Source organism: Alternaria postmessia (assembly GCF_024291825.1).
Source record: "Alternaria postmessia strain BMP 2775 chromosome Unknown scaffold_29, whole genome shotgun sequence".
NCBI classification, from domain to species: domain Eukaryota; kingdom Fungi; phylum Ascomycota; class Dothideomycetes; order Pleosporales; family Pleosporaceae; genus Alternaria; species Alternaria postmessia.
In genome coordinates this window covers 50,060-77,686 of record NW_026260102.1, presented here as the reverse complement: position 1 = coordinate 77,686, position 27,627 = coordinate 50,060, and the positions used below count along the sequence as shown (strand labels likewise).

The following is a 27,627-nucleotide window of genomic DNA, read 5'->3' as shown; positions in this document are numbered from 1 at the left end:
TTTTGATATACCTGCTGTATGCAACACCGACGTTCTGGGGCTTCAAATCACAAGCGCCAGCAGACATTAGAACGTGGTTGTGTGAAATCACTTGTGCAATTGGCGACCTTTCAATGAACAATCGAACTGACTTGTTATATACAGAAAGTGCTAAATAAAAACAGGATGCACCGACATGCCGAGTGATATGGAGATATCTATTTGTGCATTCGCTCATCATGCGAAGCTAGACGGTGTCCTGTTGACCCTCTGTCTAGGTTCAGCCTCAAGAACAGCACCTCCCAGAGGTACGTCAGCGCCATGTTGTAGAGGAGCGTAAAGCTCATCGTTCGTCGTCATGGCGGGGCTGTCCTGCCTCGTTTCCGCTCTGAAGGCGTGGACTTGTGCAGAGTTACCAGGTACGGCACCACGGCTACCCAAGTAACTAAACCTCCCAACCTGACTACCTGTAGTCACAGCCATTGGACGCTGGGGCTGTACAATCCCCGATTGTGAGCTTCCGGAGCCGCGCTTGTCGCTAATGTCAGAGTTGGAACGGAATTGTGTACCGTACATGCCAGGGCTAATCTCTTGACCACGTCGACCCTGACCATTAGCAACGATGCCACCGTCCGGACCGCCAGACTCAGCAACAGCGGCCTTCTCAGTAAGCTCTGTAGCGACCACGTGGGCATCATACTCGTTGATACCAGCAGCAAGCAACAGATTCTTCTTCTTCTCGATCTTGGCAGCGTGGTCCATGTCCTGACCTGGGTTGGCCGTCTCATATTCAAGAATTTTGATGAACTTGTAAAAGCCCGCCGCAATGATTGATCCAAGGATGGGTCCAAGCCAATAGATCCAATGGTAAGGTGCGAACTCAAGGTTAACGACAGCAGGTCCGAATGAGCGTGCGGGGTTCAGTGAGCCACCCGTAAAGTACACTCCGGACAACTCTGTGACGAACAGTGCAAGACCAATACCTGTTTAAGATGTCAGCATGAGCGACGTACCAGACTAGGTCTAATGATTACGTACCCACTGGTGCGATGAAAGTACCCTTGTGCTTCTCAGCTGCCAACATAAAGATGGTGAAGACCAACTGGGCAGTAAGGAACATCTCAATGAAGAGACCCTGCGTAATGCTGGTGCCTCCACCGAGAGTAGTCCGAACGTTAAGGTCACCAGGAAACATGCACTGGACCAGGCCAGCCGCAGCCATACCACCAAGAATTTGAGTGACGAACAAAAGGCCACCACGGACCCAGGGGAGGGCACCAATCAGACACATTCCGAATGTGACCTTTATGGCATCAGCAAATCTATTCGACTAAGAGTGCAGTGGGACAAAATCACTTACGGCTGGATTGAACAAACCACCACTGATTCTGAAGAAGACCCAAGCATTTACAGCAAGTGAGAAGCCAAAGCAGAGTGCGATGTACTGCAGTTGCTGAGGGTTGCTCCCTGCTTCCGCTACTGTCTGGCCTCCGGATGAAGGTATACTGTTTGCGACTTGTGCGCCGGATAGTGCAAAGTATAGGAAAAGGACCGTGCCAACAAACTCTCCGCACATGGCAATGAAATGGTTTCGAATGTTGTCTGGGACGCGGCTTATGAAAGGCATGCGAAGATCTGAATCGGTGAGGTTGGCATTTGGGTTGGCAGCCTTCGTGAAGGGAAGCGCAAAGGCTTTCCCTTGGACAGGCTCCTGTCACAAATGTTAGTATTGTCTTCCATGCTGATACCCTCAGCATTCGAAACGTACGTTGATATTCATTGCGATGATGTGGCTCCGAGCCAGGGGTGACGGGAAGGTAAACGTTCAGGTCAAGAAGGAAAATATTTGTTTCACCGAGGAAGATGGAGAAGACAGTAAACAGAAAACACTATCCACTTGGTTATCCACGAGAATATCGACACACATCATTACCAGAGTAGTCGGCTTCTGGCTCTACAACTGACGGCTACTCGAATGGTCAAAGCAAAGTGTCGTCATGCTTCAGCCGTTGACGCGACGGCCGCACGTCTGGATCCCGAACTACCATGCCTGCTACGCCTAAGGTATACTGGTAAGTTCTGGAGTTGGGTCAACGTTGAACCAAAAGCGGTAAAAATGTGGCTAACGTAGCATCATAGTTGTCTGAAAAGAGCGACGGATCGTGATCGTAGCTGGGATCTGTCGCGATAATGTGGCGCGCTAGTATCGGGGCGGGCTCCGATAGTCAGTCCAGGCCACGCCAGAGGGGACTATGTCCCGGTAACCTGTCTACCAACCGTTCATCTTAGAGTTTGTCTGCAGAAACGTCATGCGAAAATCATCGCAATTCGTTGTGTTGTTAACGTTCAATTCGAACTTCAGGCGAAACGATTGATCAAAAGTTGCTAACTGCGGGAATGAATGTGTTTGCACTATAAACACGTCCCCACTGGTTGGCAAACCTGAATGAATAAAACCACAGGCGAAATACGCGACTGCAATTGTGCGTGGCTGATCCGAAAACAGGCTTCTGCTGGTAGACGCTATTAAGCGCGGACCCTACCTTGACAGATTGAGAGCATCGGGTTTCTATTCGAGCAATCGACTTCTCGAAATGGCACCACTGCAAGGCTTGCAACGCATGACTGCAGATGAACAGGCAAGCTCTTAGGAGTGGCAACGGGTTGTCCTGGTGAGCAACGCCACATGCTCATATTTGATGCATACCAGCCGCTACTGCGGTCTGGCGTATCCAAGCGGAAGACATGCGCAAGCCCCAATATTCGTTCACATCGCTGTCATATCGACGCAACCGTTCATTGTGTAGATGGATAAGTTTCAGAATCGCAGAGAATGCAAGTGCTTCGACATTGGATACTTCAACGCAAGAACAACTTAGCCAGGTACAAGTCTCAGCGCCCTCCAACAGCCTACATGACAGACAAGGCTTCACACAACTAGTTCAGCTCGCTACCTGGGTCTTGTGTTTGATATTGGAAAATTTTTGCTTCCAGTGGTCCGGAATGTTCTGGCTCAGAGTACTCTCCAGCGTACCTAGGTATATATCACCAGATTGGTGTGGACAGTTCAACAATGCGACATACTCCAAGCATACCCAACAACTTGACGGGATGAATACAGTTTGGCATTCAGAATTTCGCGCTATTTGGCACGTACAGTAGTCTAGGTTTCTCCAGAATGACACCAGCAAGATGTAAAAGACACATAAAAACTACTGCTAAATGCAGGAGGGAATCTAATGTTTGATCCAGAACGTTACGCGAGTCGGAGAATCCTAGCTTTGTCCGATTCCAGCCTACTGCAGCTTGTACCCCACATAGCTGACTGCGAAGACCTGCAGAATCGATTGCCTCCATCTTCCCAAGAAAAGTCTATCTTAGGGATATATTGTGTACAGCGAAGCGAAACCTCTATCAAGCAATCAACAGTTCGTTGGTTCCAAACCTCGCATCGGTGGTTTAGTGGTAAAATTAGCCGTTGCCATCCATCACAGGACAGTTTCGGCTAGCCCCGGGTTCGATTCCCGGCCGATGCAGCTTACAAAGCTTTTCTTTTTTTCGTTCGTGGGTCCTGTGGACGACCGTGGTTAAAGTAGGTTGGAAGAGGAAGAAGAATTTTGGGATCCTGATCCGTGCACCCTGTGCCACGCCTAACTCTTTTTGCTCGCTGCGCCACATGCACCGCCACGTGCCCACCTCGCGTTTTCGAGACCCGCCATCTCTTTTCAGCTACGCGCCCACTTCGAGGCGATGTCTGCCTGGCTCATAATGCGCTGGCACACCGCATCCGTAGTTCCAGTCCTCGTAGTTGAGGTTCACTGCCATCGGCACCAGTTTCACAAGTACCCTACCCTTCACGTGGCGGTGAGGCTGTGAAGGTTGCTGCGAGTGATTTACACAAGCATAGTCTGAGCGTTATATTAGCAGCTCGTCTTTGACTCTAGTCCCATTGATTGCAACTCCACTGCAGATACACCAACATGTTCACAGGAACAACACCGGAATCGCTCATCCCTCGCTCGGATTCGCGCAATCCGGCGACAACATGCAAAGGCATTACTAAATCTGGGCGACCGTGTAGACGTCCAATCGATGCAAAAGTATCTGAAGACGATGGTGTCATAGCCGTAGTATCTGTTCTCAGCGATGATAGCGACGACGACGAGATTGGCGCTGCGGCCTACTTTTGCTGGCAACATAAAGACCAGGCGGAGCAACTGGCCGCACAAGCAACAAGCGGACCGGCAACTCAACTATACCCGCTGAAAGAGAGGAATAGTATCGACACACTTGTTGAACGACTGGGTGTCCTTGATTTTGGAGAGCCGGATGAAGCCACTAGACGTCAGAAGAAGAAGAGCACACAAGGAAGGAGAACATCTGGGTCCCGTCCGCCACGGCGCATCAACCGGCCAGCTACTTGGGATAACGTGGAAGGCCCGTTGATGTCTGTGCCGAGTGATGTTATGGCGGAGAGGAAGCGTCGGGACCATCGTCCGTCGAAACCACCACCACAAAGGAAGAAGCAGAGTTTTTGGGCGTCATTGTGCTGCGGCTCTGCGGACGACGACTACGCTGAAGTCGTGCGGCATAAGAGGAGGACAGACGAAAAGCCAACCGCGGATCATGAAGGACAAGAGGCACCTATGGAACAAATACCTCAACCACCACCTCGAGTACGACAAGATCATCGAAGACAAAGCGCACAAAGCTCCAGGCCGCCATCATCATCGCGACCACCGTCTTCATCTCGGCCAGTCAATGAGCTACCTGCTCGCAAACCACTAGGGGAGAAACCTGCTCGACCCGTAAACCGAACAACGAGAGAAGAGTCGGAGACAGCTAAGCTACTCCGATACATCCCAAACACATTACCACCACAACTCGCCTCCACTTTACTCGCACAACTCTCAAAGCCCCTTTCTCCTCACGACGAAGAAGGCTACATCTACATCTTTTGGCTCACACCCGAATCCGCTGGTCCCGCCCCATCCTCAGCCGCGTCCACACTGCTAGCACCGCCAACACGTTCAGATCAAGGCCGACGAACGTCAGATGTCATGCGACAATACTCAGTTAAAGGCGGACAACGACCTCGATCCAATACCGCTCGTTCCCGATCCGGAGAGGCAGACTCTTCACCAGAAAAAGACACCATTCTCCTTAAGATCGGACGTGCAAACAATGTACACCGCCGTATGAACGAATGGACCCGCCAATGTGGATACAGTTTATCTCTCGTACGATACTACCCTTACGTCTCTTCTTCCACGCCTTCTCCACAGCCCTCGCCTGCACAATCTCGACGCCAATCAAGTACGAATACCGATATCGTAAGGAAAGTGCCGCACGCGCATCGTGTAGAACGCTTGATTCATCTCGAGCTTGCAGACCAGCGTGTCATCAAGCAGTGCGATGCTTGTGGTAAGACGCATAAAGAATGGTTCGAAGTCGAGGCTACCAAAGATGGGGTCAAGAAGGTGGACGAGGTTGTGAAACGGTGGGTTGACTGGGACGAGAAGACCAATACGTAATGTTTTGGACATCGGCTTGGGTATGATGATTAGGGCGAAGTCGCTATGAGACCGATTATCGAGAGGGTTGTTAAACCTAAACTGGTTCTCGCGACATGTATTACTACCTCTACTGTAGCCAGACGTTCACATCATAATCAACAGTGTGTGGTGCGTATAGGTTTATGTATAGAAAAATCTCATTGGGGAATTGGGTATCTTGTGTAGCTATAGCAGCAATTAAACAATCAAGAGCGACAAAGGCTCGTGTTCTTAGCAAACATCCCGATATCCGCGGGTTCAGAATGCAATTCAGGTATGGGGGTTTGCCCGACGTAGCGGACACTGTACAACGGAGCTTTTGGTAGTGGTAGTGGTGGCGGTGAACAGGGGTGAAGCGCGGTCGGTCTTTCAAGTGGTTGTTGCAAAGAATCCAGAACTTTTCCGTCTCTTTTGCGTCACACGCAGTGACGACTACTACCCCCAGCGGTGTTGAATCTCCTGTTCCTCATAACATCATGGATTGTATATACAGTCGGGGTTATTACTACACTCAGCGTCACGGTGATAGGTCTCAGAAAAGGCCGATGCGCGGTCTCCAGTCGTTCTCGTTGACAGATTTTGGGTTGACGACGATCTGGTAAGGAAAGGGGTTGGCATCGGTGGTGGTGATGGGTGGAATGTGGTCCTTCTCTCGGTTTACGATGGCGATGATCTTATGCGCTGCTTTCTCTAGAGACTTTGTCATGGCACGGCGGACTTTTAGCACATCTATTGTCATGATCAGTAGCTTGCTTTGCAGAGAGTGTAAGAAAGCGTACCAGTCTCGGTCCGTGGTTGGGCGAGGGTAACGTCCAGCGTCCACTGCTCCCAGCAAACGTCCTCGTCTGCCTTGCTGAAGAAATACGACGTCTTCTTCCGCTTCTTCTCAAAGAACTGCACGACAATCTGCCCTCTTCCTCGCGGCTGGTGTGTGCTGTCTATCGCCCGTACTAGCGCAAACGTCTTCTGTTCGATGAGTGTCTCAAGATCGACATCGTCGATGGCGGGAAGGGTAAGGTCGAGGAGGTCGCGGGTCAAGGGCGAGATGGAGGTAAAGTATCGGTGGAAGAATATCGTGTGCAGTATCGCTGGAGCAAGGTCAACTATGGTCCACGGCGCTATCCGGGCGGGGAGACGTGTAGTGGGGTGACAAAGTCGCGCCGATGCTCAAAACAGACAGGTTGGAAAGGGAAAAAGGGACTCACCCTTGACAACATCCTTGACGCACGCCGCATCCGCAAAGATCTCGAGGTTGTACTCTGGTCGCCTCCGTGTGTCCATGCTGGCATGTGCTGTGCTGGAACCCGAAGCGTGGGCAGAAGTCCGGGTAATGCGCCGGGCGGCGTTGGCAGACGATCGTGTCGCGGCGAGGCGCTCGAAGGCTGTCGACGTTGACGGTGCGGGAGTCGCGATAGCAGTCTCGTGGCGGTGAGTGGGGCGTTGTTGCGGGAGCAAGAAGTATGGAGCTGAAGATTTGGGGTTGTGCGGGGCAGGAACGGACGAACACGACGACGGAAATTGAGAAGGAGCGGCCGGCATGCGTGAGATCATCAAAGAAGCACAATCCTGGCTGGGCACCATTTTCGCCTAAGCCACGCCTATCAGCGTCTGTTGAATGCATATCCCGTGGAGCCCTACAGCTATTTGTAACCCCGTCTCAGCCACAGCCTGACATGTCTCACGCTCTGAGACATGTCCTCGAGTATCGCACATGAAGCCGTCATCTGCCTTGCCATATGAATCACAATCTCGTCACGTCTGACATACCACCACGGCGTGACTGCCACGCCCGGAGGCACCAAGTATCCGCTTACGAACGGGCCGCGAACATCCTGCTCAGCTTCCTGGACCAGGTTCCGACTGCGCTAGCATAGTTCGTAAGGCTGCTTGACATAATCCTGCATGACCAAATCTAGCTCCTCCAAGCCATCTCGTGTCTCGCATGCACGTAGCCTGGACCAACAGTTTGCAGCCCGTCCAAGTCTGGATGCATGCATGCTGTGGTTGTGAGCTTCTCAAAAAAGACGGGTGGGTGGCTCCAGTCAGGCTTCAGTCAGGCATCACTCGCCGCACGACGCTTGCTAGGCCCACGATCACATGTCAGCGCGAATCTACTAGCGACGAACAGTAGTAGTAAACTCGACCCTATGCTACCGCCTGTCGCGAACACTATGACTCTGTACAGTGAATATCAAATCCTATGCAGTTCGCAAAGGCACAGGCAAGCAAGACAGGTAGTAGCAATGAATGTGCAGTGGAAATAAGCCAGGTCCCAGTCGTCTCTCGCAAATAAGAATTAAGGTTGAGCCTCAACCATCACGCCAAGACCCAAGTCGCGCAAGTCGCGTCACCCTGTCCTGCCCAAACATCCACCCAACGAACAAGACATGGTCGGCACAAAGCGGAGACGCGACGAAGAAGACGTTGATGAGGGGACACCGCAGAAGTCACGCGCACGATTTGCAGAAGACGCTCCCGATGAGCTAGAACCGCCCGAAGCGCAGACACCGTCCAGAAAGGGGAGGACACAACATCTGGCCGAGCATGGGACACCACGATCCATCTTGAAGAAAACTGGCCTGATAAATGGAATCGCTGCGACGCCCAAGTCCAACCGGAAACTGGTGTTTGAAACCCCTACAAAGTCCGCAAAACGAGACTCGCCAAACGGCACACCCACCATTGTTCGCAACGCCGATCGCAGCGCACGAAGGAAAAGCAACCGACGTATACTAGAGCGCACACTGAATGGCGATGAGAGCGACGAGGATGCCTTGGATGAGGAGGAAGACCTTGCAGAACATATCTTAGGGGAAGACGCAGACGACACTGAGCAAGGTGAAGAGGGAACAGTACAAGATGAGGTACCTGTGCCAGAGACACCTTCAAAGCGTGGAAGAGGTCGACCTAAGGGGTCAGGAAAGGTAGGACGACCGCGAAAGCAGCGCTCACCTACGCCTCCGACTGAACTGCCACCGCATGAGGAGTACTTCTGGCAAAACCGTCCTGGCGGCACCAAAACCTCCAACAACACCCTCTCTGCGCAGAGCCTACTCAACCACGATGAATACTTCCAAGCAATACAAACTTACCAAGACCGTCACCAATCCGAGAGAGAGTTCCTACTTGAACTGCATGGCCGTGCATACAACCAATGGATCTTCGAGCTGGAGGAAGGATTCAACATCTGTCTCTACGGTTACGGTTCGAAGCGCATCATCACGGAGCGATTCACCGCACGCCTCTATCGACATCTTATAAATTCCGCGTCGTATAAAGGGACAAAGAAGACACCGAAGATTGTGGTCATAAATGGATACACAGCTGGCACAACAATCAAAGATCTGTTGTTGACCATTGCATCAGCAGTGGTACCAGCAGGACTGAAGTTGCCTAATCAACCTGCACTCCTACTCGATTTTATTCTCGAGCATCTCACAAGCAACTCGCCGTCGCATCCAGTACCCGTCATCTTGAACTCCATCGACTCGCCCTACCTTCGGAAGACGCCAGTACCCTCCATGATTGCCCGTCTAGCTACCCATCCCTCCATCAACCTCCTGTGCACGGCCGATACACCCCACTTCCCTCTCTTGTGGGATGTCGGTATGAAAACGCAATACAAATTCCTTTTCCACGACGCAACAACCTTCGCCCCTTATGACGCGGAGATAGACACGGTTGAGACTGTGAATGAACTCTTGGGACGCAGCGGTAGACGTGTCGGCGGAAGAGACGGTGTAGGCTTCGTCTTGCGGTCATTACCAGAACAAGCCCGAGAACTGTTCCGCATCCTTGTCATGGAGCAGCTAGCACTTTCACTCATGGAGGGTGGTGATATGGAACAAGACGACGAAATCACTGCTACGCCAAGGTCCAAGAAAGTGGAGAAAACCAAGAACGTTCTTCCAGAGTCTGCGCAAGGCGTTGAGTACCGTGTGCTGTACCACAAGGCTGTCGAAGCATTCGTTTGCACAAGTGAAGTTAGCTTCAGGACGCTGCTTAAGGAGTTCCACGATCATCAGATGATTGAAAGTAGGAAGGATGCTATGGGTACAGAGAGATTGTGGGTGCCTTTTAGACAAGAAGAGTTGGAAGGTCTCGCAGAAGATCTCGCTGGAGAGGCATTTTGATCGGTTTATGGGTCGACGTTAATTGTATACTTTACTCTCTTCTTCCTCTTCTCTCTGCTATGTTTATTTCTCGTCTCTACTTCTTACCATATGTTTCCTTACTTTCCTCTCTCTAAGACACGTCGTTTCACTTTCTCTTCACAGAGTGTCGGTCATCATTCCCGTCCTCGTCACGTTGTTCTTTTCCATATGTTGATTGTCTTACTTCAGAATATCTCGGCTCAGTAAACGACTAACATGCAGGCCCGCATCCCTGGTGAGATCTCTTCTTCTGTAATCTGCCTGCCTGATTCAATTGGTATGCAGGCATCAAAGAGCAGTATAGCTTTGTTCTCCAGAGTTACAGTATATCTTGGAAAGCTGGGTATGGTGTTTGTGGAGTTTTAAGCTGGGTGGGGTCAGCCCGGCAAAGATCGACTCGGAGTTGACCAACTGCAAGATGTTCTGAACCCCGCACCTGAGCCGATTTCAACTATGCTGACCCTATAGATTTTTGATAACAATATATATTACATTGTTTGACAATCTTTCATCGAACAACAACAGGTCGCTTAGCTCAGTTGGTTAGAGCGTGGTGCTAATAACGCCAAGGTCGCGAGTTCGACCCTCGTAGTGACCATCACAGCCGTTTCTTTTTGCAAATGTGTAAATCTCGTTATAAAGTTGTTGCAGCAGCCTTCCTTTTTGCCAGGTCAGTCGGTCTAGGATGGGAAACATAACACACACATACAAGAAGAAAAGGAAAATTCGGCAAAGAGAGACAAAAGAAGCAGCTAAGGAATCTATATATCTAGCAGATGGTTAAGGTAAATACAACGAAATATCCTTGATATAGTGTAGCAGTACCTTCCTCTCTTACTGTATACATCACTTTCCGAGTGTCAGCTTTACCACAGTTGCAGACCCTGACTCACTCCTTGCATATCGACGCTTCGGCAGTTTGATTCTTAATAGTATAATGTCGTCGCTCGAGGCTATATTTCTCGACGTAACATAAGTGTGTTGTGTGGACTATTCAGGCATTGACTCTAGTCTTTTGGTAGGAAGTCTGGAAGTTGTTCTCTGCCATATCCAGTGCGAGTTTACTAAGTGGGAAATGCTACATCATACCAGATCTTGGAAAAGTATGTGAGCGAATCACATGGTATGCATAACGAAGATGTTATCTTGTATATTTATGGTGATACTTTGTATATACATTTTTGAGACGTGAGTTATAAAGTAAGTAAAACAGTACCTAGGTAGACAAACTTGCCGTATAGCTGATTTTGTATAGCATTTCAGTGCAGTGAGATTACATGTAATGCGTGACTGCCCACGTCAGCGCCGAATGGTAAACCGATACTCGTACCACTTCCTTTGTAATCATGGTAAAATCCTACCTATATACGGGCCTGATCCGCCCAAATTTCGGGTCAATCGTTCAGACCTCACGAGGTTGTAGCCTTGCACAACTATGCCTCACAAGAAACTGTGCTTGCGAGTACTCGCATAGAAGCAGTTATGTTTTCTTGCCAGCGAAGACTTCGTCCTTCCTGGATAAAGACTAGTGTTTGGTATGCACATATAATCTGCCCATAGAGCGCTCGAGATCATGGTCGCTATTAGGAGAAAGCTGATTGGGGAAGAGGGTTCGAAGACCTATACGAAGAAGTAAACGATATAGTGATATCTTGAAGCTTGGGTCAGCCAGAGTCAGCACCGGCAGGCGGGTTAATGTTTGCGCACCGGCAGGTGTTTATCATTGCCGATTTGGAAATCTTCCGAAGTGCGGGGAGGGTATCTATATACAATCAAATCTCCGACGCTTGATCGTTTCAGCCCTTGTACACCGCACTACCAAGCCAATGTACATTAAACATCATCCGTGCGCCATGGAAAGGTATCATGCGTGGCCGAATGATAGTGTTTGCTGGATGGGAGTAATATTTCTGCGCTTCGACCCACATGCCATCTCATATGTCCGCCTCCCTAATCTGGTTGTATAGCCGCTCCTGATTACAACCACTACAACAAAGGAGGTGTGAGTGGTAATCAGTAGTGGGGACAAATCAAAAGAGAAATCGAGATATATCAATAGGCATACCGTAGTACTCCCCGAGATGCAAGCTTTCCACAGCCAGCAACCACATCTCTTGTGTCGATACGAGCAATCACATCTACCGTCATGCAATTCTCTCTTCTTCTTCTCGTCGCGGCATATGCTTGCAGCGCATCTGCACGCCTGACTTGGTCTTTGGCAAAAGCTTCCAACCCCACTGCTGACCAAAGAGATGCATACACCAAGATCGAAGCCGCGATGACCAAGGCCGTTGCGCGCTACGAAAAGTACTCTGATGCCAACAAAACGATCCGCGTAGCATATGCACCAGGTGTTCCTACTGCCGAAGCAAACTACAACGGCGACCTACGCTTCGGCTCGGATCGCGCTTACATGACCGAAAGGACAGCGATGCACGAAATATCCCATACGTTGGGAGTTGGCCAGACGGCGGCTTTCAACACGAAGTGCGCAGCGGGTGATTGGAAGACAGCGCTACCATTGTTGAGAAGCTTTGATGGGGCGAATGCGAAGATTACTTGTGGTGGTGGGCATTTCTGGCCATATGGTAAGTTCCCGTTCTACAAAATGCACGTGAGACATACACTTACTTCATACTTCCATATATGTAGGGCTGAACTATGAGACGGAGTGGAGCGAAACAAATGCAAACCGGCATGTGCAGATAGTCGAGGCTATGCTGACTGATGGGATGTGAGATGGTACTCGGGACTAGGTAGACTATAAGACTTTAGCATTGCTACTATGTCAATGGAACCTTGATTGGTCGTCATGATGTCACATTGGAAGACTTCTAGGCTTCGTGTGCGAACAGTGTTACCATGTGGAAATTTGCTGCTGAAAGTTATTGATGGAGCATGACAACAAGCCCCAATTACGTCGGGGTCTACTGCTTTAACTTCCATACGCTGAGCATGTCTTCACCGCGGCTCTGCTTAAACGAAACTGGTGGCTTCCAGTATACGACTCTCTCGAATGAGCCCTTTTCTTGGCCGCCTCCAAGAAGATTGCCGGATTCGTCAAATAGACCGTCAGCACCTTCAGCCAAAAGATTCCAGTGTACGCCATTGAGACCCCAAGGCGGGCCCTGATCTTTCAAAGGCTTCCACATGGGGAACTCGAGGCATACGAGGACGCCAGTTGGCGACAAAAGACTTTTCATGCGCTCAGCCCAGTCTTTTCTCATCTCAGGAAGTAGGGCACACAGGAACTGGATCGAGACCATCAGCCCTCATCATGAGTACATCGAACTGCCGAAGCCCGGCATTCGGAACTTACCGTATAATCATAGATCAGATCGAAGCCATGGAAGTCTGGCCCAAGATGGGCCTCGATATCCTTCTTGAAGAAGTCGCCGAGCACGACGTCAGCATGATGACCAGCCGAAGGCTCCAAGTAGGATTTTACGTTTTGATTTGCAACATCCACTGCTCCCTGAGAAATTTCAAGACCCCACGTCTTGAAGCGATGGCGTGCTAAGAGCGCCACATCATGTCCTTTTCCGCAGCCCTAGTGTATGATGAGCCTCTTTTGTGGACCAGTTCGTCAAGAGAAACCTACGGGTACAAAGGCCTTCAATTGTCGTCTAGTCTTGTCTTGAAACAGCGTCTCACGATAAGGATGTTCTTCCAGGAATGTAGTCAATGCAGGCGAAGGCTGGCCCCGATCCCACAGATCCTGCTCATTCTTTTCCCATAGTTTGGCCCACCCGTCGCCTTGCGCATCCCGTGTCCTGAAACCGTTAGCTATGGCTACGGAAGTGGCGGAACGTAGCGCTCGGTACTTGTATTCATCAAAGTGGGAAACCAAACGGGTTCTGTTCTCAACGAAGCGGGCCTCGGACGCCATGATCTGGAATAATGCAAGGATTCAGGATGTGACGGCAGAGTGTGAGACCGTTTCCGTGAGGCTTGAGATCCGTTGATCAGTGCGCTGCGCTAATTCGGTACCTGGCACTTGGACCTGACTGGGTGACAGCACATCCTTGACGTCACCCCACCTTTTTATTGACAACACCAGATATTCGGATACCATACTCCAGAATCGCAAAAGCTTGGAATACTTGGAACTATCTTGTTGCGGCCCATGTCTCATGGAGCTGTTAGCCTGAGGCTGTGTCGAGCTTAGTGCTTCTACCAAGCCAACGGCGTGGTAGCTCGAAGATCAACAACTCGTCGAAAAACATGTAGCATCAACAGTAAGCACAGGCCGGCTGTGTAACACCCACTACTGACTCCAGTCTGGCACTAGGGGATATACAGCCTGATATGGTACGCTACCGGATAGATGCCGTCCTCGTCTACGACTGGTAGCCAATGATGATCTGAGCATTGCTCTAATTTACATAACTTGGAGATTGGCTATGCTGTGGCCCAGCCGAGATCCGAATGGGACTATCTGACTTCCTGTTTCCTCGCTTCAAAGAGCCACATCTCAGCCACTTAGAAGCCAAGAGCTTGGAGATGGACGTCATAGGGGCGCAGTATGAAGAGCAAGAATAGCGCTTTGCGCCTGGCAGTAGGAGCCGAGATACCCTTTGGTCCCACGAGAGCCACTCAGAGCTTGAATCGTTCGATTGCGCTCGCGCGCCGTCCCAGTGCGCTGGCGCATAACAGTCTCCTATGATGTTCGAAGGGGGTGCCGCTTGTGATTCTACAAGAGTCACAGCAGCCGCACCCTCTTGGTATGAGTCCTGAGCCCCAGTAAACGGTTCTCTCCTCACCAAGCCAATATCGTCTCCTGAGACATACATCAGCATATATGGGTCGCCTTCTCTCTAATCCAATACCACACAGCACTCGGACTTTGTACCACTTGCGCTATCGGGTCACTGTTGTATTCTGCATACTTGCGCTATTCCGGCAACAACAGCTGTACCTGTCTAGTAGACAAGCACTCTTCGAGAAGTACTCCGCAACCAACTTCAACTCATACAACGAAGAAGACCTACAAGCTCGATCTTGGCCGCCTAATGACGAGCAAACAAACTTTCAAGATGAGCTAGTAGCGAATCGAGCGTCTTGGAAAGTGCTTGGTGAAGGTTGGGAAGGCAAGGTATTCGCCTATGAAGAGTGGGTTATCAAGACATTTACGCCAGGGCGGAGTCCGTTCCGGAATTGCGCGCCCGACGCGTCTAAATGGCCCACGGAGATACCCGCATCACTCCAATTTGGAGGTTCAGTTGATGACTACGGAAATGCGACACATAACGGCTTCCTTCCTGTGAAGGCACATTTCATGGCTTCCACGGCGCCTGGTGAGCTGGCAGAATGGCACCTTGTTACTCCTCTGTTGAGAGGCGGTAATCTTGCCTCGCTCTCCAAGAAGCTTTCCTTGGACGAACAACCAATGTCTTACGAGCAGATTGATGCAATCTATCGACCGGCCTTCAACGAATTACTGAAGGACATGGGCATCCTTCACGATGCAGGCTACTGCCACGACGATGTCAAGCCTGGGAACGTGTTCATCCAAGACGAGTCACATTGGGCGGTAGGGGACTTGGGCAACGTACGAGAGGTAGAACACCCCTATCATTCGTCACGCATTTGGAGAGACAATGGCCAGCTAGAAGATTGCCGTGCGAACGATGTGGTACGAGCTTTGCAGTCGTACCTGAAGTTTGTTCAGTCTTCTGCTGCTGACGAGGATGATTTCAACGCAGCCTTGTACGAAGGCCAGACACCCTTGAGCAGACTTTTTTGGTGGATGCTTGCGGATGCGCCGTACATGAGTACAGAGAAACTTGGTCAACAATCTCTTGCAGAGCACCCCGAAGCAGCGTATGAGCTTGAGGTTGGTGATAGATATCCCAAACCGGCTCGGCCTTATACTTTTCTGGACTTGTTCTCCAAGCGTCGAGCTCTGAAGAGGGCGGTCGATCTGGCACTTAGTACACGGATTGGTGAAAAGCGCGCAAGGCTGTGGGGTATGGTTTGGCTGTTCGGTGTACCCGAGTCAAAGGTCTGTTGAGCAACTTTTAGCGATTTGCGGCGTTTGATACCCAGGATACTCGACGTTCTCATCACTATTTAATGAAATCATTTCCTCTGTTGCAACAACTTAGTAGGCTCTACGTCATATGACATATGATATCTATCTGAACAAAGCAACGGCACCTTTTTGTTGCGTTGGGTATACCTCTCCTTTCAAGAATGTGCAGTTGGGTCGACGTATATGCGGTGTGATTTGCGGTGAGCGAGTGGGTGTCTAGAGAAGGAAGCGGGTATATGACAGGGGGGAAGCTTGCTGTCGCATGGCTTGAGCGGCTAGCGTGCGGATCATGACATGGCCAACACCAGACTCGATCCTCGAGTTATACACAACTCGCAGCCCTCGACGGTTTTCATGGCGACTTGACAGAACCTGGCGATGATCAAGCGCAACAGTAGCGACCACAACACTTGCAAGGATGGCAGCAACGACATTTGGGGCAAAGACCGGCCGCGCGACATCCACCTCCAGATCTCCATCTCCTTCGCGCTTGGCATAGGTGCATTTCTGACCTTCTGCGTTCGTCTTCGCAGCCTCGTCTTACTGCCCGCCTGCTGACTCTCCACCCTAGTTCCTCCGCCCACGATGGAAAGGCCTCTACGCTGCACGCAAGAAGCAGAACGACCTCGCGACCTCGCTGCCCGAGCTTCCGGATAGCCTTTTCGGCTGGATCATACCACTATGGAACATCACCGACGAACAGGTGCTGGCATCGGCCGGCCTCGACGCCTATGTATACCTTGCCTTCTTCAAGATGGCTATCAAGTTTCTGCTTGTTACGCTGTTCTTCGCCCTGGCCGTCATCAAGCCGGTGCATGACACACATCAAGAAAAGGAGGGAAAGAAAGCCCCGATCCACGAAGAACCCAGCTGGGACCATCTTGAGACACGAAGTACGATTTCTACATTCGCGGCCGAATACGAACAATACACCGACTACCTATGGATGTATCTCGTCTTTGTCTACCTCTTCACCGCCCTCATACTATACTTGATTGTCTCGGAGACGAGGAGGATTATCGATATCCGGCAAGAGTACTTGGGAAGCCAGACAACCATCACCGACCGAACCATCCGATTATCGGGTATCCCAGTGGACCTTAGATCCGAGGACAAGATCAAGAACTTCATCATGGACCTTGGCATCGGAAAGGTTGAGAGTGTGACTCTCTGCAAGGACTGGAAAGAGCTCGATAGCAAAGTCGTCGAGAGGCAGGCCATCTTGCGGAAGCTCGAGGAAGCTTGGACTGTCCATCTTGGAAGCCGCCAAGTGGAACGAAGTTTGGAGACTCTCCCAGTCGTTCAGCCACGTCCGCCACAACCTTCGGAAAGCAGCGGGAACGACGAGAGTGAGACAAGTCATTTCCTAAGCGACGCAGATCGGGATCCTGATTACATCACTCCTTACGCCCAGCAGCGCCCGACAGCCAAGATCTGGTACGGCCGCTTCAAGCTACGATACAAGAGAGTAGATGCCATTGACTATTACGAGGAGAAGCTGCGTAGGATTGACGACGAGATCCGCACGCTGCGCAAGAAAGACTTTGAACCGACCCCGCTGGCATTTGTGACCATGGATAGCGTTGCAAGTGCGCAAATGGCCATCCAGGCTGTGCTTGACCCTTCTCCACTGCAACTCCTAGCCCACAACAGTCCAGCACCACAGGATGTGGTCTGGTCCAATACTTACCTGTCTCGCCGTCAAAGAATGTTTCGATCTTGGTCAATCACCGTCGCGATTGGTATCTTGAGTGTCTTCTGGACAGTCCTGCTAGTGCCCATTGCTGGTGCTCTCAACACGTGCTCCATCCAAGAGGTTTTCCCGGGCCTGGCAAATGTACTGCACGAAAACGATTTTGTAGAGTCTCTTGTCAACACTCAGCTTCCCACATTGGCACTTACTCTGATCAATGTAGCTGTGCCTTTCTTGTACGACTGTAAGTGTGCTGTTTCTGAATGGCCAAAATTTGACATGCTAATGCTCCCCAGGGCTCGCTAATAAACAAGGGATGATCTCACAAGGCGATGTTGAGTTGTCAGTCATTTCGAAGAACTTCTTCTTCGTTTTCTTCAACTTCTTCATCCTCTTCACGATACTAGGAACTGCTTCCAATTTTCTGACGATGCTTGAGCGCTTCGCCGAGAAGCTCACCAGCGCCACACAGATCGCATACGCCTTGGCAACATCGCTCTCGAATTTACTGGGCTTCTATACCAACTTCATCATCCTTCAAGCATTCGGACTGTTCCCGTTCCGACTTATGGAGTTCGGAGCCCTATCTCTGTATCCGGTTTATCTGATTGGGGCTAAGACCCCCCGAGATTATGCCGAATTGGTACAGCCGCCAGTCTTCAGTTATGGGTTCTTCCTACCACAAACCATCCTCATTTTCATCATCTGCATGGTCTACAGTGTGTTGAGAGACTCATGGCAAGTTCTGCTTGTCGGTGTGGCCTATTTCATGATCGGCCACTTCGTTCACAAGTATCAACTCTTGTATGCCATGGAACACCGTCAGCACTCAACTGGCAAGGGTTGGACGATGATGTGTGACCGCGTCATTGTTGGTGTCGTACTGTTCCAAGTTACTGTCGCTGGCCAATTGGCTCTCAAGAAGGCGTTCAAGCGGGCCGTTATGGTAGCGCCGCTGGTCGTTTGTACTCTATGGTTCCTTGTTGTATTTGCGCGCACTTATCGACCACTGATGAAATTCATCGCCCTGAGAAGCTTGCGGAGTCCAGAACAATCGGATCTTGGACGCAACGTTCAGGAAGAAGCTGTTGCGTATGGTCAGGCTGGACTGAGAACTGTGGGTAGACTTACAGTAGACGAGGCCCGAGAACGGGGCCTGCGCTTCGAGAACCCCAGTCTCATTATGCCGTATGTATATCTTCCCCAATCCTGTGCGGCTTTCACTGACCCAAGGATGTCTAGTCTGGATGATGTATGGCTACTGAACAGACACGGTAGACCTCAAAACGGATCACACGGATCTGGATCTAATGATGCCAACGGTGCCAACGGTGCCAACGGCAGCTGGGAGTAGCCCAAGCGGACTTTCCTCAGCAAGGTTACGATTGCACCTTCTTGTATACGGTCCACAGTCTGGCCTTCTTGTACTCTTTGTCGCTCTTTCTTGATTTGTGTTCGTTGATACCCACCACCGCAATGAATTTAGTTATGAGCCTACAACACTGACACCTCACATTCTTTACTCACTCACCACAACCACCCAAACCTTTTGGGACATCTTATCCATACTACTTTTCGTATTCTTTTGTCACGCAAAGGCGGTAGTATTCTCGACGTGGCTAGTGTTTGTCTCACTTCCCGTCCGACCAGCCTCAGCGGTAACTTACCTCAGACCGGCGGTGCACCTCCACCTTGGGGGGTGCTTCAACCACGTCTTCCCAGATATACCTATCGCGTGGGGTAGCCGGAACCAAGTCTGAGCCAGCGCTTCCTATTCTTGACATCCAGGTGGCCTCATTCGTCGAATCTTCGACCACGCAACGACTGTCTCTCACTCCGTCCTGTACTTGCCACGAAAGAATGTCCCACACGCAGGACCACGCGAAGAAGACTCCACTGTTGGGTGGATCAAGCCGATCACCAACAATTTCACAGCACGAAGACTCCTCGAATACTACAAGTGACGTGCAGCCACCAGCTCCAAGACGCTCCGAAGTTCTCCGCCATGTCTTTCCTCGACCTTCAAGAAGTCGCGATCCTCACAACCATAAGAACATGCCTCGTGTCGCCAAAGCCGATTGTCCCAATACTGCCCTCGTGTCTCGGCTACAGTCCAGACCACGTGTTGCTTTTCACAGATACATCACATCCTTCTTCGGTGGTGCCCACGATCGTAACGTAGTCGCAGATCTTCCCAAGGCAAGATCGCGGGCATCCAGCTTTGGTTCTAGGCCGGGGTCCTCCCTATATGGTTCAGTACCTAGCCTGGATGTCATCTCACCTACTGCCTTCATGTTCAGTGGACCAAGTCTCCGGTCTGCCGGATCTCATAGCGATTCGCTGTCCCGCCTTCCAAGTCTCGCGGAGACAAATAGCGATGTACAACTAATACGTCGGGCACGAACTGACTCTTTTTCAATGCTCGACAGTAGCAGTGTTACTGAGGATGCAATATTGGAGCCTGGTGTCGACGAAGGCATTACCCGCACTGTAAATGACGTTCTGCTTGGCGTTCGCACGCCGACAGAAAGGGATGAAAGCTCTTCAATCGTTACACTCGAGGATAGCTCATCAGTCTTTAGTGACACACAAGAGCACGTCGTTCGCAATCGTCTTCATTCCGTCAGAAATAATTCCACTTCTCCCGTGTGTACTTTTGCTGCACTCCTCTCGCCATATTTGGATACGGCTACTTGGAGCGCGTTACGCCTAACAAATCGTGCCTGGTACCTCGCTTTAAGCGTTGCAGCACCACCGACGTTTCCGAGCTCGTACCACCTTCCGGTGGAAATACTTCACCACGTATACGATTACCTTAGTCCAAAGGACTTCAATGCCGTACGCCATACTTGTCAGCACTGGATGCGGGCAAGTCTTGATAAGAAACTGCTGACTACGATGCTAAGAAGAGGTGGCTGGCTGAGTGGCGCTGAGGATACCAACTGTAGAGCCCGCAGTGTTTCTTCTCATCCCATCGCAGACACTGTTTCGCAAAGCAAGGAATGGTTACTCAGTCGGCACCTTTCTCGGCAGTGTGCGTTGTCATCTGGGTGGACCGGAAACGGACTGGACACCAGAGTCGCCATTACAGAAAGATCCGAAGTCGACTTTTCTGAGCTAGCCAACGGATATGCAGGTGGTTTGGTATTTGCCACAAGTCTCTGCAGCAGATTCGTGTGCGTAGCACGAGAGACTCTAATCTACATCTACGACCTAGATAATGGCGTTCCTGTCCCTATCACGAGTGTCATCTGTCCAAGAAGGGTCCTCGAGGTAAGCATGGACGTCTCTTCTGGCCGACACGCAATCGCGGCCCTCCTCGAAGGACGCATGGGTCTGGTTTGCGAGCTCCATTATGGTCGCACGATTAGAGGCAACGATCCTGTTGAGGTTCACGTTGACGTTGATGGCCAAGAGAAGGGCACCGCATCAGCATCTATTCAGACCAGCTGTGTCAACGACTATGAGACCGGTATGAATCTTCAAGGACGCAGCATAGCTCGTATGCATCGTCCGTTCGTCCAAGAGAGAGATCCTGCAAGCTTTGACACGATTAGCGTAAGGTCGAACAACGAGCACATCAATCTCCATAACACCAATGATTGTCGGACGTACGATCAACACTTCATCAACCACGCATGGAACCTCATCCTGTCCGGGCCCTCGCGAAATCACACAGCCCAGGCAAATTGTATTTCCCGCTCATGTCTTCATAGTGTTCCTGTTGAAACCGGGACAACAACGATTTATCGCCACCTGTGCGCTGAAGACGATCCGCCACGCAGTATCTCGATATGCCCACAACGTCGCTGTGTCGCCTTCGGCTGTTCTGCAGGCATCGAGTTGCATTGGATAGATGCGCTCACAGGTCAAAGCCTGAGTCGTTAGTTTCCGCTCACAGCACCGAGTTAGTACACATTCCTTGTGTCTGTTACGTGACTAACACCCAGCAGGCGACCACCTGTACTTTCTTTCACCAAGACCAGCCTTTGAATCGGCCAAGAAGCTGCGTCTCATATCCAGTGCAGCCCATCCAGAAGACCGGCCCGCCATTAGCCGTAAATTCTTTGGTCGCCCTACTATGAGCGCTTTCTGGGGTTCATTTGGGTTTGAATCTGCGTCGAACCAACCAGGATCGCCGAACTGCGATCACTATCATGCTGTTCCCCTGAGCGACGGATACCACATTCTGTTCATCGACCCAGCCAATGGCCTACTAACATTAGGCTGCGACGCACCGCTTGGTGGACCCACGAAACTCCTTCGCAAGATCACATTCATCCCACCGGAAAAGTATATGGTACCAAGGCTGTACATTGCGGCTGCGGACTTGTCTCAGGGTGTTCGCGTCGTTGTGACTTACGGCGAAACCCTCGTGTTGTATAGCGTCCCCCCGGATGTCATTCAACTATCACAGATGGAGCAAAATGTTAAGAGCTGGGAGTCTTACACTGCCTCTACGAATCTAACATTGAGGCACCAGAGGGATCATTGGCTCAAATAGTGGGATGAGCCACTATCCTGCGAACCATCGACTCAACACGAGGTTGAGAACAACAGTTCAATATGGCCTCTGTCTATTAGTGGCACGGAAATCGGAAGATTGATAGGCGTCTGCGAGCTCGCAATACAAACTCAGCCGGAGATTTTGGTTTGGGCTTTCACGCAGACGTCTAGATGCAAAACGTGGCGTCTACAAGATTACACCAGGCCTGTTCGTGTTACCCAGAGGTATGCCTGCCAAAACGGCATTATACACAACTCCTTCTCTACCGAAGAGGCCGGGGATGTCAACATGACAGACGTACCACACGCTACATCGGTCAGGAAACCAGTCGATGTCCACCCCACGGGTGACGAAACTGAGACGTCTCAAGCACAGAGATCGTTTCCCATTGGATTTGACGGGAATGGTTCCGGCATCTTCAAGAGGATTCCTAGAGCACTAGCTGTGGAGAGTGATGAATGGGTGGATTACTTGGATGTAAGAGGTTCTTCGGAGGCACGGTATGGGGCCAATGGCGACGTGGAGATGTGGTACTGAGATTGAGGACCCGTTCAGAGTGGAGACGATGACGATGGCGAAGTGTAGTAGGCCCGATCGAGAAGTGAGCCCTACATTAGACATCCAACTATTTCTCGTAAGTCCTTTAACCTGACGATATTCTATGCCACAAAAACCATAACTCTCTGGGGAAAAGTCTAGATCAAACTGAAATCTTCTATTTCCTACGAAATGACGTCTGTTTTTCTCATAACCTCAAGTCTTCATGTTATTTTGCAACCTCACCATTGAGGGCAAGAAAGACTACATACACGCCTTCCCCCCACAACTCGATAGCGTATGCACGTATCTCAACTTCCCTCCCTCAACCCTAAACTCGTGACTGTCCGGCAATCCATCAGCCCCAACCTGACCTTGAACGCCTCCAAAATCCATGATGATATCAACAGTGCCATACTCCTCGTCAATAACATATTGCCTATTAACCAGCGGCACGCCACTAGGCACACCAACATCACACCTGTCTGTCGCCTCACCCTTACCCGTATACGCACCGCCTTCCAGACGTGCGCATGGCGAGCCCCATGGTACCTTGACGCTTTTGTTGTTGAACAGGTCGGCGTAAGCGTCTCCTGCTGCTTTGATGACAGCACGGGAGTCACGTTTCTCAGCAGGGATGGCGTCCCATTTCTCGTGAGTAGCCCAATAGTATGTTCCCGTGACGTTGAAGAGCCAGTCTCCCTTGCTCGTCCAGATTGTGTCGATTTGCGAGACTTTGGTGGAGTTGTCGAGTCGTAGTTGCGTTGCGATCACATAGGGTGCAGCGGTATCGGTGACAATGAATTCGCTGAAGGCGGCACATTGAGTAGTGTCGTGTTGGGATCGAGCATGATCAATTTTCATGGATTTGGAGAGGATGCCGGTCTTGATATCAACACTCTTGCGGTTCTCCGTATATGCGACGGTACTTGACAGAGAGTTAAAATTCGTCTGTCCGGCGGTTTGGGCAGCGAAGAGCTCATCAGTCACTGCTTTGAGGACTTCGCGCGTGCATGCTGCGTATGTTTGTATTGCCAGAGCGCTGATAATGGCGATGAAGAAGTTAGGCATCCTCGCGGGTGACAGACATGAACGTGAGACAGTTCTTTCTCGACCGACTTAGAACGGAGAATCCAAGCATGTTATCATTATCGCCAAAAGCCCAATGCTATCGCCTCAAAGGATGGGGCCTTCTCTTCAGCCAATAGGACCTATGAAAGATATTAATATGCCCAAGTTCGGCAGTTAATGATCCATGCATCAGCATAATATACACACATTTTCCAGATTGTATGAAGAGGAGATGTGCGGAATTCTTCTATATCGTAATTTCATTAGGTGGGGAAGTTGTCGATCAAATGGGGTCCATCTACCATGTGATACTTCAGCGGCAATTGGTATGTCAAAGGGATATAAGGCCGTACTGAAGATGACCCGCTCACGCACAGCATATATTTCCGCATAGCATATATCCCCGCATAATTGCCTTTTTTCACATGGCTGACAAACCTTGCGACTAGCTTGCTGAAGTTGAGCTAGAGAGACGATGAAAGGTGATAGTCTTCTCGTTTCCATCCTCTCGGGTGGTCGGATCTGTGAAAGCACCCGTGACTGAAATGCTTAGTCTTTTGACTGCGCCTACACAAGACTGTTTGGTAGACCTACCAAGCTGGGAGCTGGAATATGAAGACACAGCAACTGGTAGTTCAGTGAGTTTGCTGTTGAATAATGCAGTTACGACAATTCCGAAGCGGTCTACTTCGTTACCCATATTTGGACTTTGACAGACCGTGAGCGCTACCGATATACCCGTATTTTGCTTATAATCCCGACATGTCGTATGAAGATGGCGAGACCTTCTGAGTGGAGCGTGGATTTCTTGGGACCTGTCGGTACGGTGTCGAAGTCGGAACGGAGACGACACGACGAGCCTCGTGAGGGCAAATTAGTGCCGGATTATATTTAAGCTCGAGCCCGCAGTCGTGGTTTGGTTTTATCAGCCAACAACCAATGAATTGAAACTCTGCGACGTCTTCTAAGAGAATAAGGGCAATACGGTGACTCCATTAGTGCAGTTCTGCTTGTGGCTCCTGTAGGTGTCCACGGGATGCCATTCTTTGACATCATAGTCATTGTCACCAGACCCCCTAACACAAGGCATATGTTTCCGTAGAGCATGACACACCTGCTTGCCGAGTTCCAAGCAGAAGCTCGAGAAAGTCAATGGGCATGGCGTGCGGGGGTTGGGGTGATATTGTTTTTTTCGTACGGGTCTTCTGACATCTGATTGCTAGTACTGCCGCCGATGTAGGGAGAAAGTCGTCAAATAGTTCGGGAAAGTGGGGATTCGGCTAGCAGGTGAGGGAGAAGCAATTGCGGGCGAGAAGAGCGGGTCCCGTGCTGGAAGCAAATGTTGAGGGTGGAATGAGCGTTCTTTCCGTTTGCACAGTTGCGTCATTGGACCCCTATTGATCGTCCACGTGCCTCGGTGAGTCCGGGGCTTCCTGTTTGAGAGCATTTGAGAAACTGCATTCTGTGGTAGCGTACCTCTTTCTTTTTGACGGCCACTTCATTAGACATGGTGTTCTCTTATGCTTCCTGTGCTCTTCCTCGACGACTATGACCTACGCGTGTATAGGAAACTTGGGCCTTCCTGTTGATCTCGATTGACGTCACGGCGACTGAAGTCCTAGCATTACCCTGCGTCAAAACCACCTTACTACAGATGCCGTCAAAGTGGCACCGACACGGGGCGCGGTGTGTGAGCCATCAGAGCAGAATGCAAAAGCGTGTTGTCTGTTTCCTAACATGCTGACGGCAGCATTCACAAACATTGTCAGATGCGACCATAATCCTAGCTCGGACATACGACGTTTTCAAGCACTACAGCCGGACGAAGAAACACCAATTGCATGGGCATCGTATCCCTATACCCACATGGTCCCATGTGGATAGTGACAGGCCAGAAACCGAGAATAAAGCAAGTTTAGCATAGCCGGCAGCAAAGAAGCAAAATGTCCGAAGGTCGCTGCAGAGATGACGCGCTCATAGTAGGAGAATATCGAGAATCGTGCTCCTGCAACGGTCTCGCCGAAATTCTTTCTTTGCACCTTCCAAAGTCCTGTTGCTGCGCCTTGGCGTTGAGGATTTTAAGACAAGGAACTGTGATAGTGGAATGAATGAAGCGAAATTGAAAAGCCGACTGGCTCTGATTGCGACTGACCACGTAAGTTCAAACGCAAAGGACCGAACAATGAACGCTCTGTGTAGCGACTGAAAAGCATTATCATCAGCTGGAAAGTGTTGCAATGTAAGCGAATGCCAACCAATTTGGTTCGGCTGATCTCCAGGAGCCGAGCGCGGATCGATCGAACGCCTGCCATGTGTTGAGACGCACGTAGGGTGAGGCTAGCTGGCCAACCCCCAGATCTCCCGTACACGATTACGCGTTCGCAGGCGGGGTGAACAGAACGTTAGGATTGAGGCAGACGAGAGGTTGGAATTAATGAGGGGCGGGAGAGCTAACAGAGACGGCGTCATGTCCCGCAGTAATGCTGCAGCGCTGCATCGAACACTACTTCAAGTTGTAGCCAACAGCGAGCGCCCGGGAGGCTGGCGAGCCGCGTTCAGCTCATGCAACTGCAGAAGCGCAGCACATTGTAGAACAAGAACACTCTTTCGACAACGCATGTTGCAGGTGCCGGAAGCAGGTCGGAATGCTTTGTCTTGCGAAACGATCACGATGTACAGGTAATCATGACGTTCCTCAAATAGCGGTCGAGGGAAGTCACAGTCACGAACTGATGCTTTGCTTCAGATCAGCGAGGTTGGTATTGGCTTGCATGCGTGTAGCCATAAGGAGAAATACCTAGTAGCGGCCTGCCCGGGGCAGTGTCTGTGCTTTCATGATGGCAGCATTGGCAAGCCACCGGCAGCCTCCTGAAATCGATCTGGGAGCAAAATCATCCAAAGCAATTTGTGCGCCCAACAACCTATCCGCGAGGCGACTTTGAAGTCTAAACAGGCTTTCTTCTCTTAGCTAGACGTTATTAAGACGGGTATCTAGCAGGGATTGCGACAAGCGCACCGGGCTTGGGCGATGTTTTCGCACCGGGTAGCGAATATGCAGGCGGCTGCATGTTAGGCACGAGCAAGAGGAGTGCCCAGGCGGCGAAGCGTCTCGCAGGAGTGTCATCTCGGAGTCTCCAGGCTGAATGGAGAATCACATACCCCGGCTTGCAGAAATCACAAGCAACGACAGCCCTGGTGTGGCTCGACTCAGCCATTCAAGCTTCCACGGTGTCTACAGAGTGCAGCCGCTAGGCAGATACGGGCTACCCATAATTTTGGCTTGACGGTATCGCGCCGACCGCGGGCATGGACCGTGAGGGTCCGTTATGCTGTGGAGCAGTGTAATACGAAGGGTCTCCTGTGTCCAAGGCCGAAACATCAGGCGCAGCGAGAAGGACATGCAAGAATGACGATGACGTCGAACTGGGTGCGCGTCAATACCGTCGATCAGTCATTGTTATCAGGTAGCGAACAGAGAGCGTGCGTCCCTGGAGAGACCATCATTGATGAGTTCTCTTAGCCTAGCCGTCTAATTTTGGCATGAGGGTCCCGGACATGGATGATGATCGGACTAAGAGGCTACACTACTGTACCAACCCTCGACCAGCAGTTTGCGGCCTTGGGTTCAATCTGTAGGGCATACGTCTGAAGCTGCACGGAATCGTGGCAGCGACGTAGAAGACAGCATAAGCTGTACCAGAGATGATTGCGCCATTAACAAACTTCGATGGCTGTCAAGACTAGATTATACATGGCAAAACCCAACAAGGCAGTTAATGGCCGTTCTAAATCACGCTATGCCCACTGCGGGAGGATGCCATTGGTTCGGTACCTAGGTGGATGCAGGCCCGGCCGAGCGAGAGGGCAGTTGAGTGAAGATGATCGGACGGCGCACTCCTTACTATGGCTTTGTGCCATCCGTGCGCGCCCTTATACTCGTTCATCATCCAGCCGTTTTCTCCGCGCGTGCACGCAAACTACATCATCGCTGTCTCCGCTGTCTGCAATTAGACATTGTCGCTCGTTGAACAGGTGCCGCTGCTGCTGCTACCCGCCTCGTGTCTGGTAAGTCGCACACCCAACCCACCCCCGTCCTG

At 50.8% G+C, this 27,627-nt stretch overlaps 10 protein-coding genes and 2 non-coding genes across 12 annotated transcripts; 8 read left to right on the top strand and 4 right to left on the bottom strand.

Annotated features, from left to right (window-relative positions):
* Positions 1-216: 216 nt before the first annotated feature.
* Positions 217-1,736, bottom strand: J4E82_005457 (uncharacterized protein; the record flags this gene model as incomplete). The annotated part of the gene is made up of 4 exons (XM_051731722.1): positions 217-962; positions 1,018-1,282; positions 1,340-1,690; positions 1,728-1,736. The coding sequence occupies 4 exons, from the start codon at positions 1,734-1,736 to the stop codon at positions 217-219; spliced, it is 1,371 nt and encodes a 456-aa protein (XP_051588451.1).
* Positions 1,737-3,427: 1,691 nt separating this feature from the next.
* Positions 3,428-3,515, top strand: J4E82_005456. Its single transcript has one exon. It is a non-coding gene; the product is annotated as a tRNA-Gly (tRNA).
* A 444-nt stretch (positions 3,516-3,959) lies between these two features.
* Positions 3,960-5,513, top strand: J4E82_005455 (uncharacterized protein; the record flags this gene model as incomplete). The annotated part of the gene is made up of 1 exon (XM_051731721.1): positions 3,960-5,513. One exon carries the CDS (start codon positions 3,960-3,962, stop codon positions 5,511-5,513), a length of 1,554 nt encoding a protein of 517 aa, XP_051588450.1.
* A 553-nt stretch (positions 5,514-6,066) lies between these two features.
* On the bottom strand, positions 6,067-6,815 carry J4E82_005454 (uncharacterized protein; the record flags this gene model as incomplete). The annotated part of the gene is made up of 3 exons (XM_051731720.1): positions 6,067-6,263; positions 6,314-6,622; positions 6,740-6,815. 3 exons carry the CDS (start codon positions 6,813-6,815, stop codon positions 6,067-6,069), a joined length of 582 nt encoding a protein of 193 aa, XP_051588449.1.
* Positions 6,816-7,921: 1,106 nt separating this feature from the next.
* J4E82_005453 (uncharacterized protein) lies at positions 7,922-9,667 on the top strand (the record flags this gene model as incomplete). Its single annotated transcript, XM_051731719.1, has 1 exon — positions 7,922-9,667. The coding sequence occupies one exon, from the start codon at positions 7,922-7,924 to the stop codon at positions 9,665-9,667; it is 1,746 nt and encodes a 581-aa protein (XP_051588448.1).
* Positions 9,668-10,212: 545 nt separating this feature from the next.
* Positions 10,213-10,286, top strand: J4E82_005452. The gene has a single exon. It is a non-coding gene; the product is annotated as a tRNA-Ile (tRNA).
* Positions 10,287-11,834: 1,548 nt separating this feature from the next.
* J4E82_005451 (uncharacterized protein) lies at positions 11,835-12,426 on the top strand (the record flags this gene model as incomplete). The annotated part of the gene is made up of 2 exons (XM_051731718.1): positions 11,835-12,276; positions 12,341-12,426. 2 exons carry the CDS (start codon positions 11,835-11,837, stop codon positions 12,424-12,426), a joined length of 528 nt encoding a protein of 175 aa, XP_051588447.1.
* Positions 12,427-12,615: 189 nt separating this feature from the next.
* J4E82_005450 (uncharacterized protein) lies at positions 12,616-13,577 on the bottom strand (the record flags this gene model as incomplete). Its single annotated transcript, XM_051731717.1, has 4 exons — positions 12,616-12,939; positions 13,008-13,238; positions 13,290-13,461; positions 13,513-13,577. 4 exons carry the CDS (start codon positions 13,575-13,577, stop codon positions 12,616-12,618), a joined length of 792 nt encoding a protein of 263 aa, XP_051588446.1.
* A 912-nt stretch (positions 13,578-14,489) lies between these two features.
* J4E82_005449 (uncharacterized protein) lies at positions 14,490-15,701 on the top strand (the record flags this gene model as incomplete). Its single annotated transcript, XM_051731716.1, has 1 exon — positions 14,490-15,701. The coding sequence occupies one exon, from the start codon at positions 14,490-14,492 to the stop codon at positions 15,699-15,701; it is 1,212 nt and encodes a 403-aa protein (XP_051588445.1).
* Positions 15,702-16,100: 399 nt separating this feature from the next.
* J4E82_005448 (uncharacterized protein) lies at positions 16,101-18,769 on the top strand (the record flags this gene model as incomplete). Its single annotated transcript, XM_051731715.1, has 4 exons — positions 16,101-16,241; positions 16,294-17,659; positions 17,712-18,603; positions 18,658-18,769. 4 exons carry the CDS (start codon positions 16,101-16,103, stop codon positions 18,767-18,769), a joined length of 2,511 nt encoding a protein of 836 aa, XP_051588444.1.
* Positions 18,770-20,694: 1,925 nt separating this feature from the next.
* Positions 20,695-22,459, top strand: J4E82_005447 (uncharacterized protein; the record flags this gene model as incomplete). The annotated part of the gene is made up of 3 exons (XM_051731714.1): positions 20,695-20,887; positions 21,369-21,918; positions 22,000-22,459. 3 exons carry the CDS (start codon positions 20,695-20,697, stop codon positions 22,457-22,459), a joined length of 1,203 nt encoding a protein of 400 aa, XP_051588443.1.
* A 264-nt stretch (positions 22,460-22,723) lies between these two features.
* On the bottom strand, positions 22,724-23,530 carry J4E82_005446 (uncharacterized protein; the record flags this gene model as incomplete). Its single annotated transcript, XM_051731713.1, has 1 exon — positions 22,724-23,530. The coding sequence occupies one exon, from the start codon at positions 23,528-23,530 to the stop codon at positions 22,724-22,726; it is 807 nt and encodes a 268-aa protein (XP_051588442.1).
* Between the last annotated feature and the right edge of the window lie 4,097 nt (positions 23,531-27,627).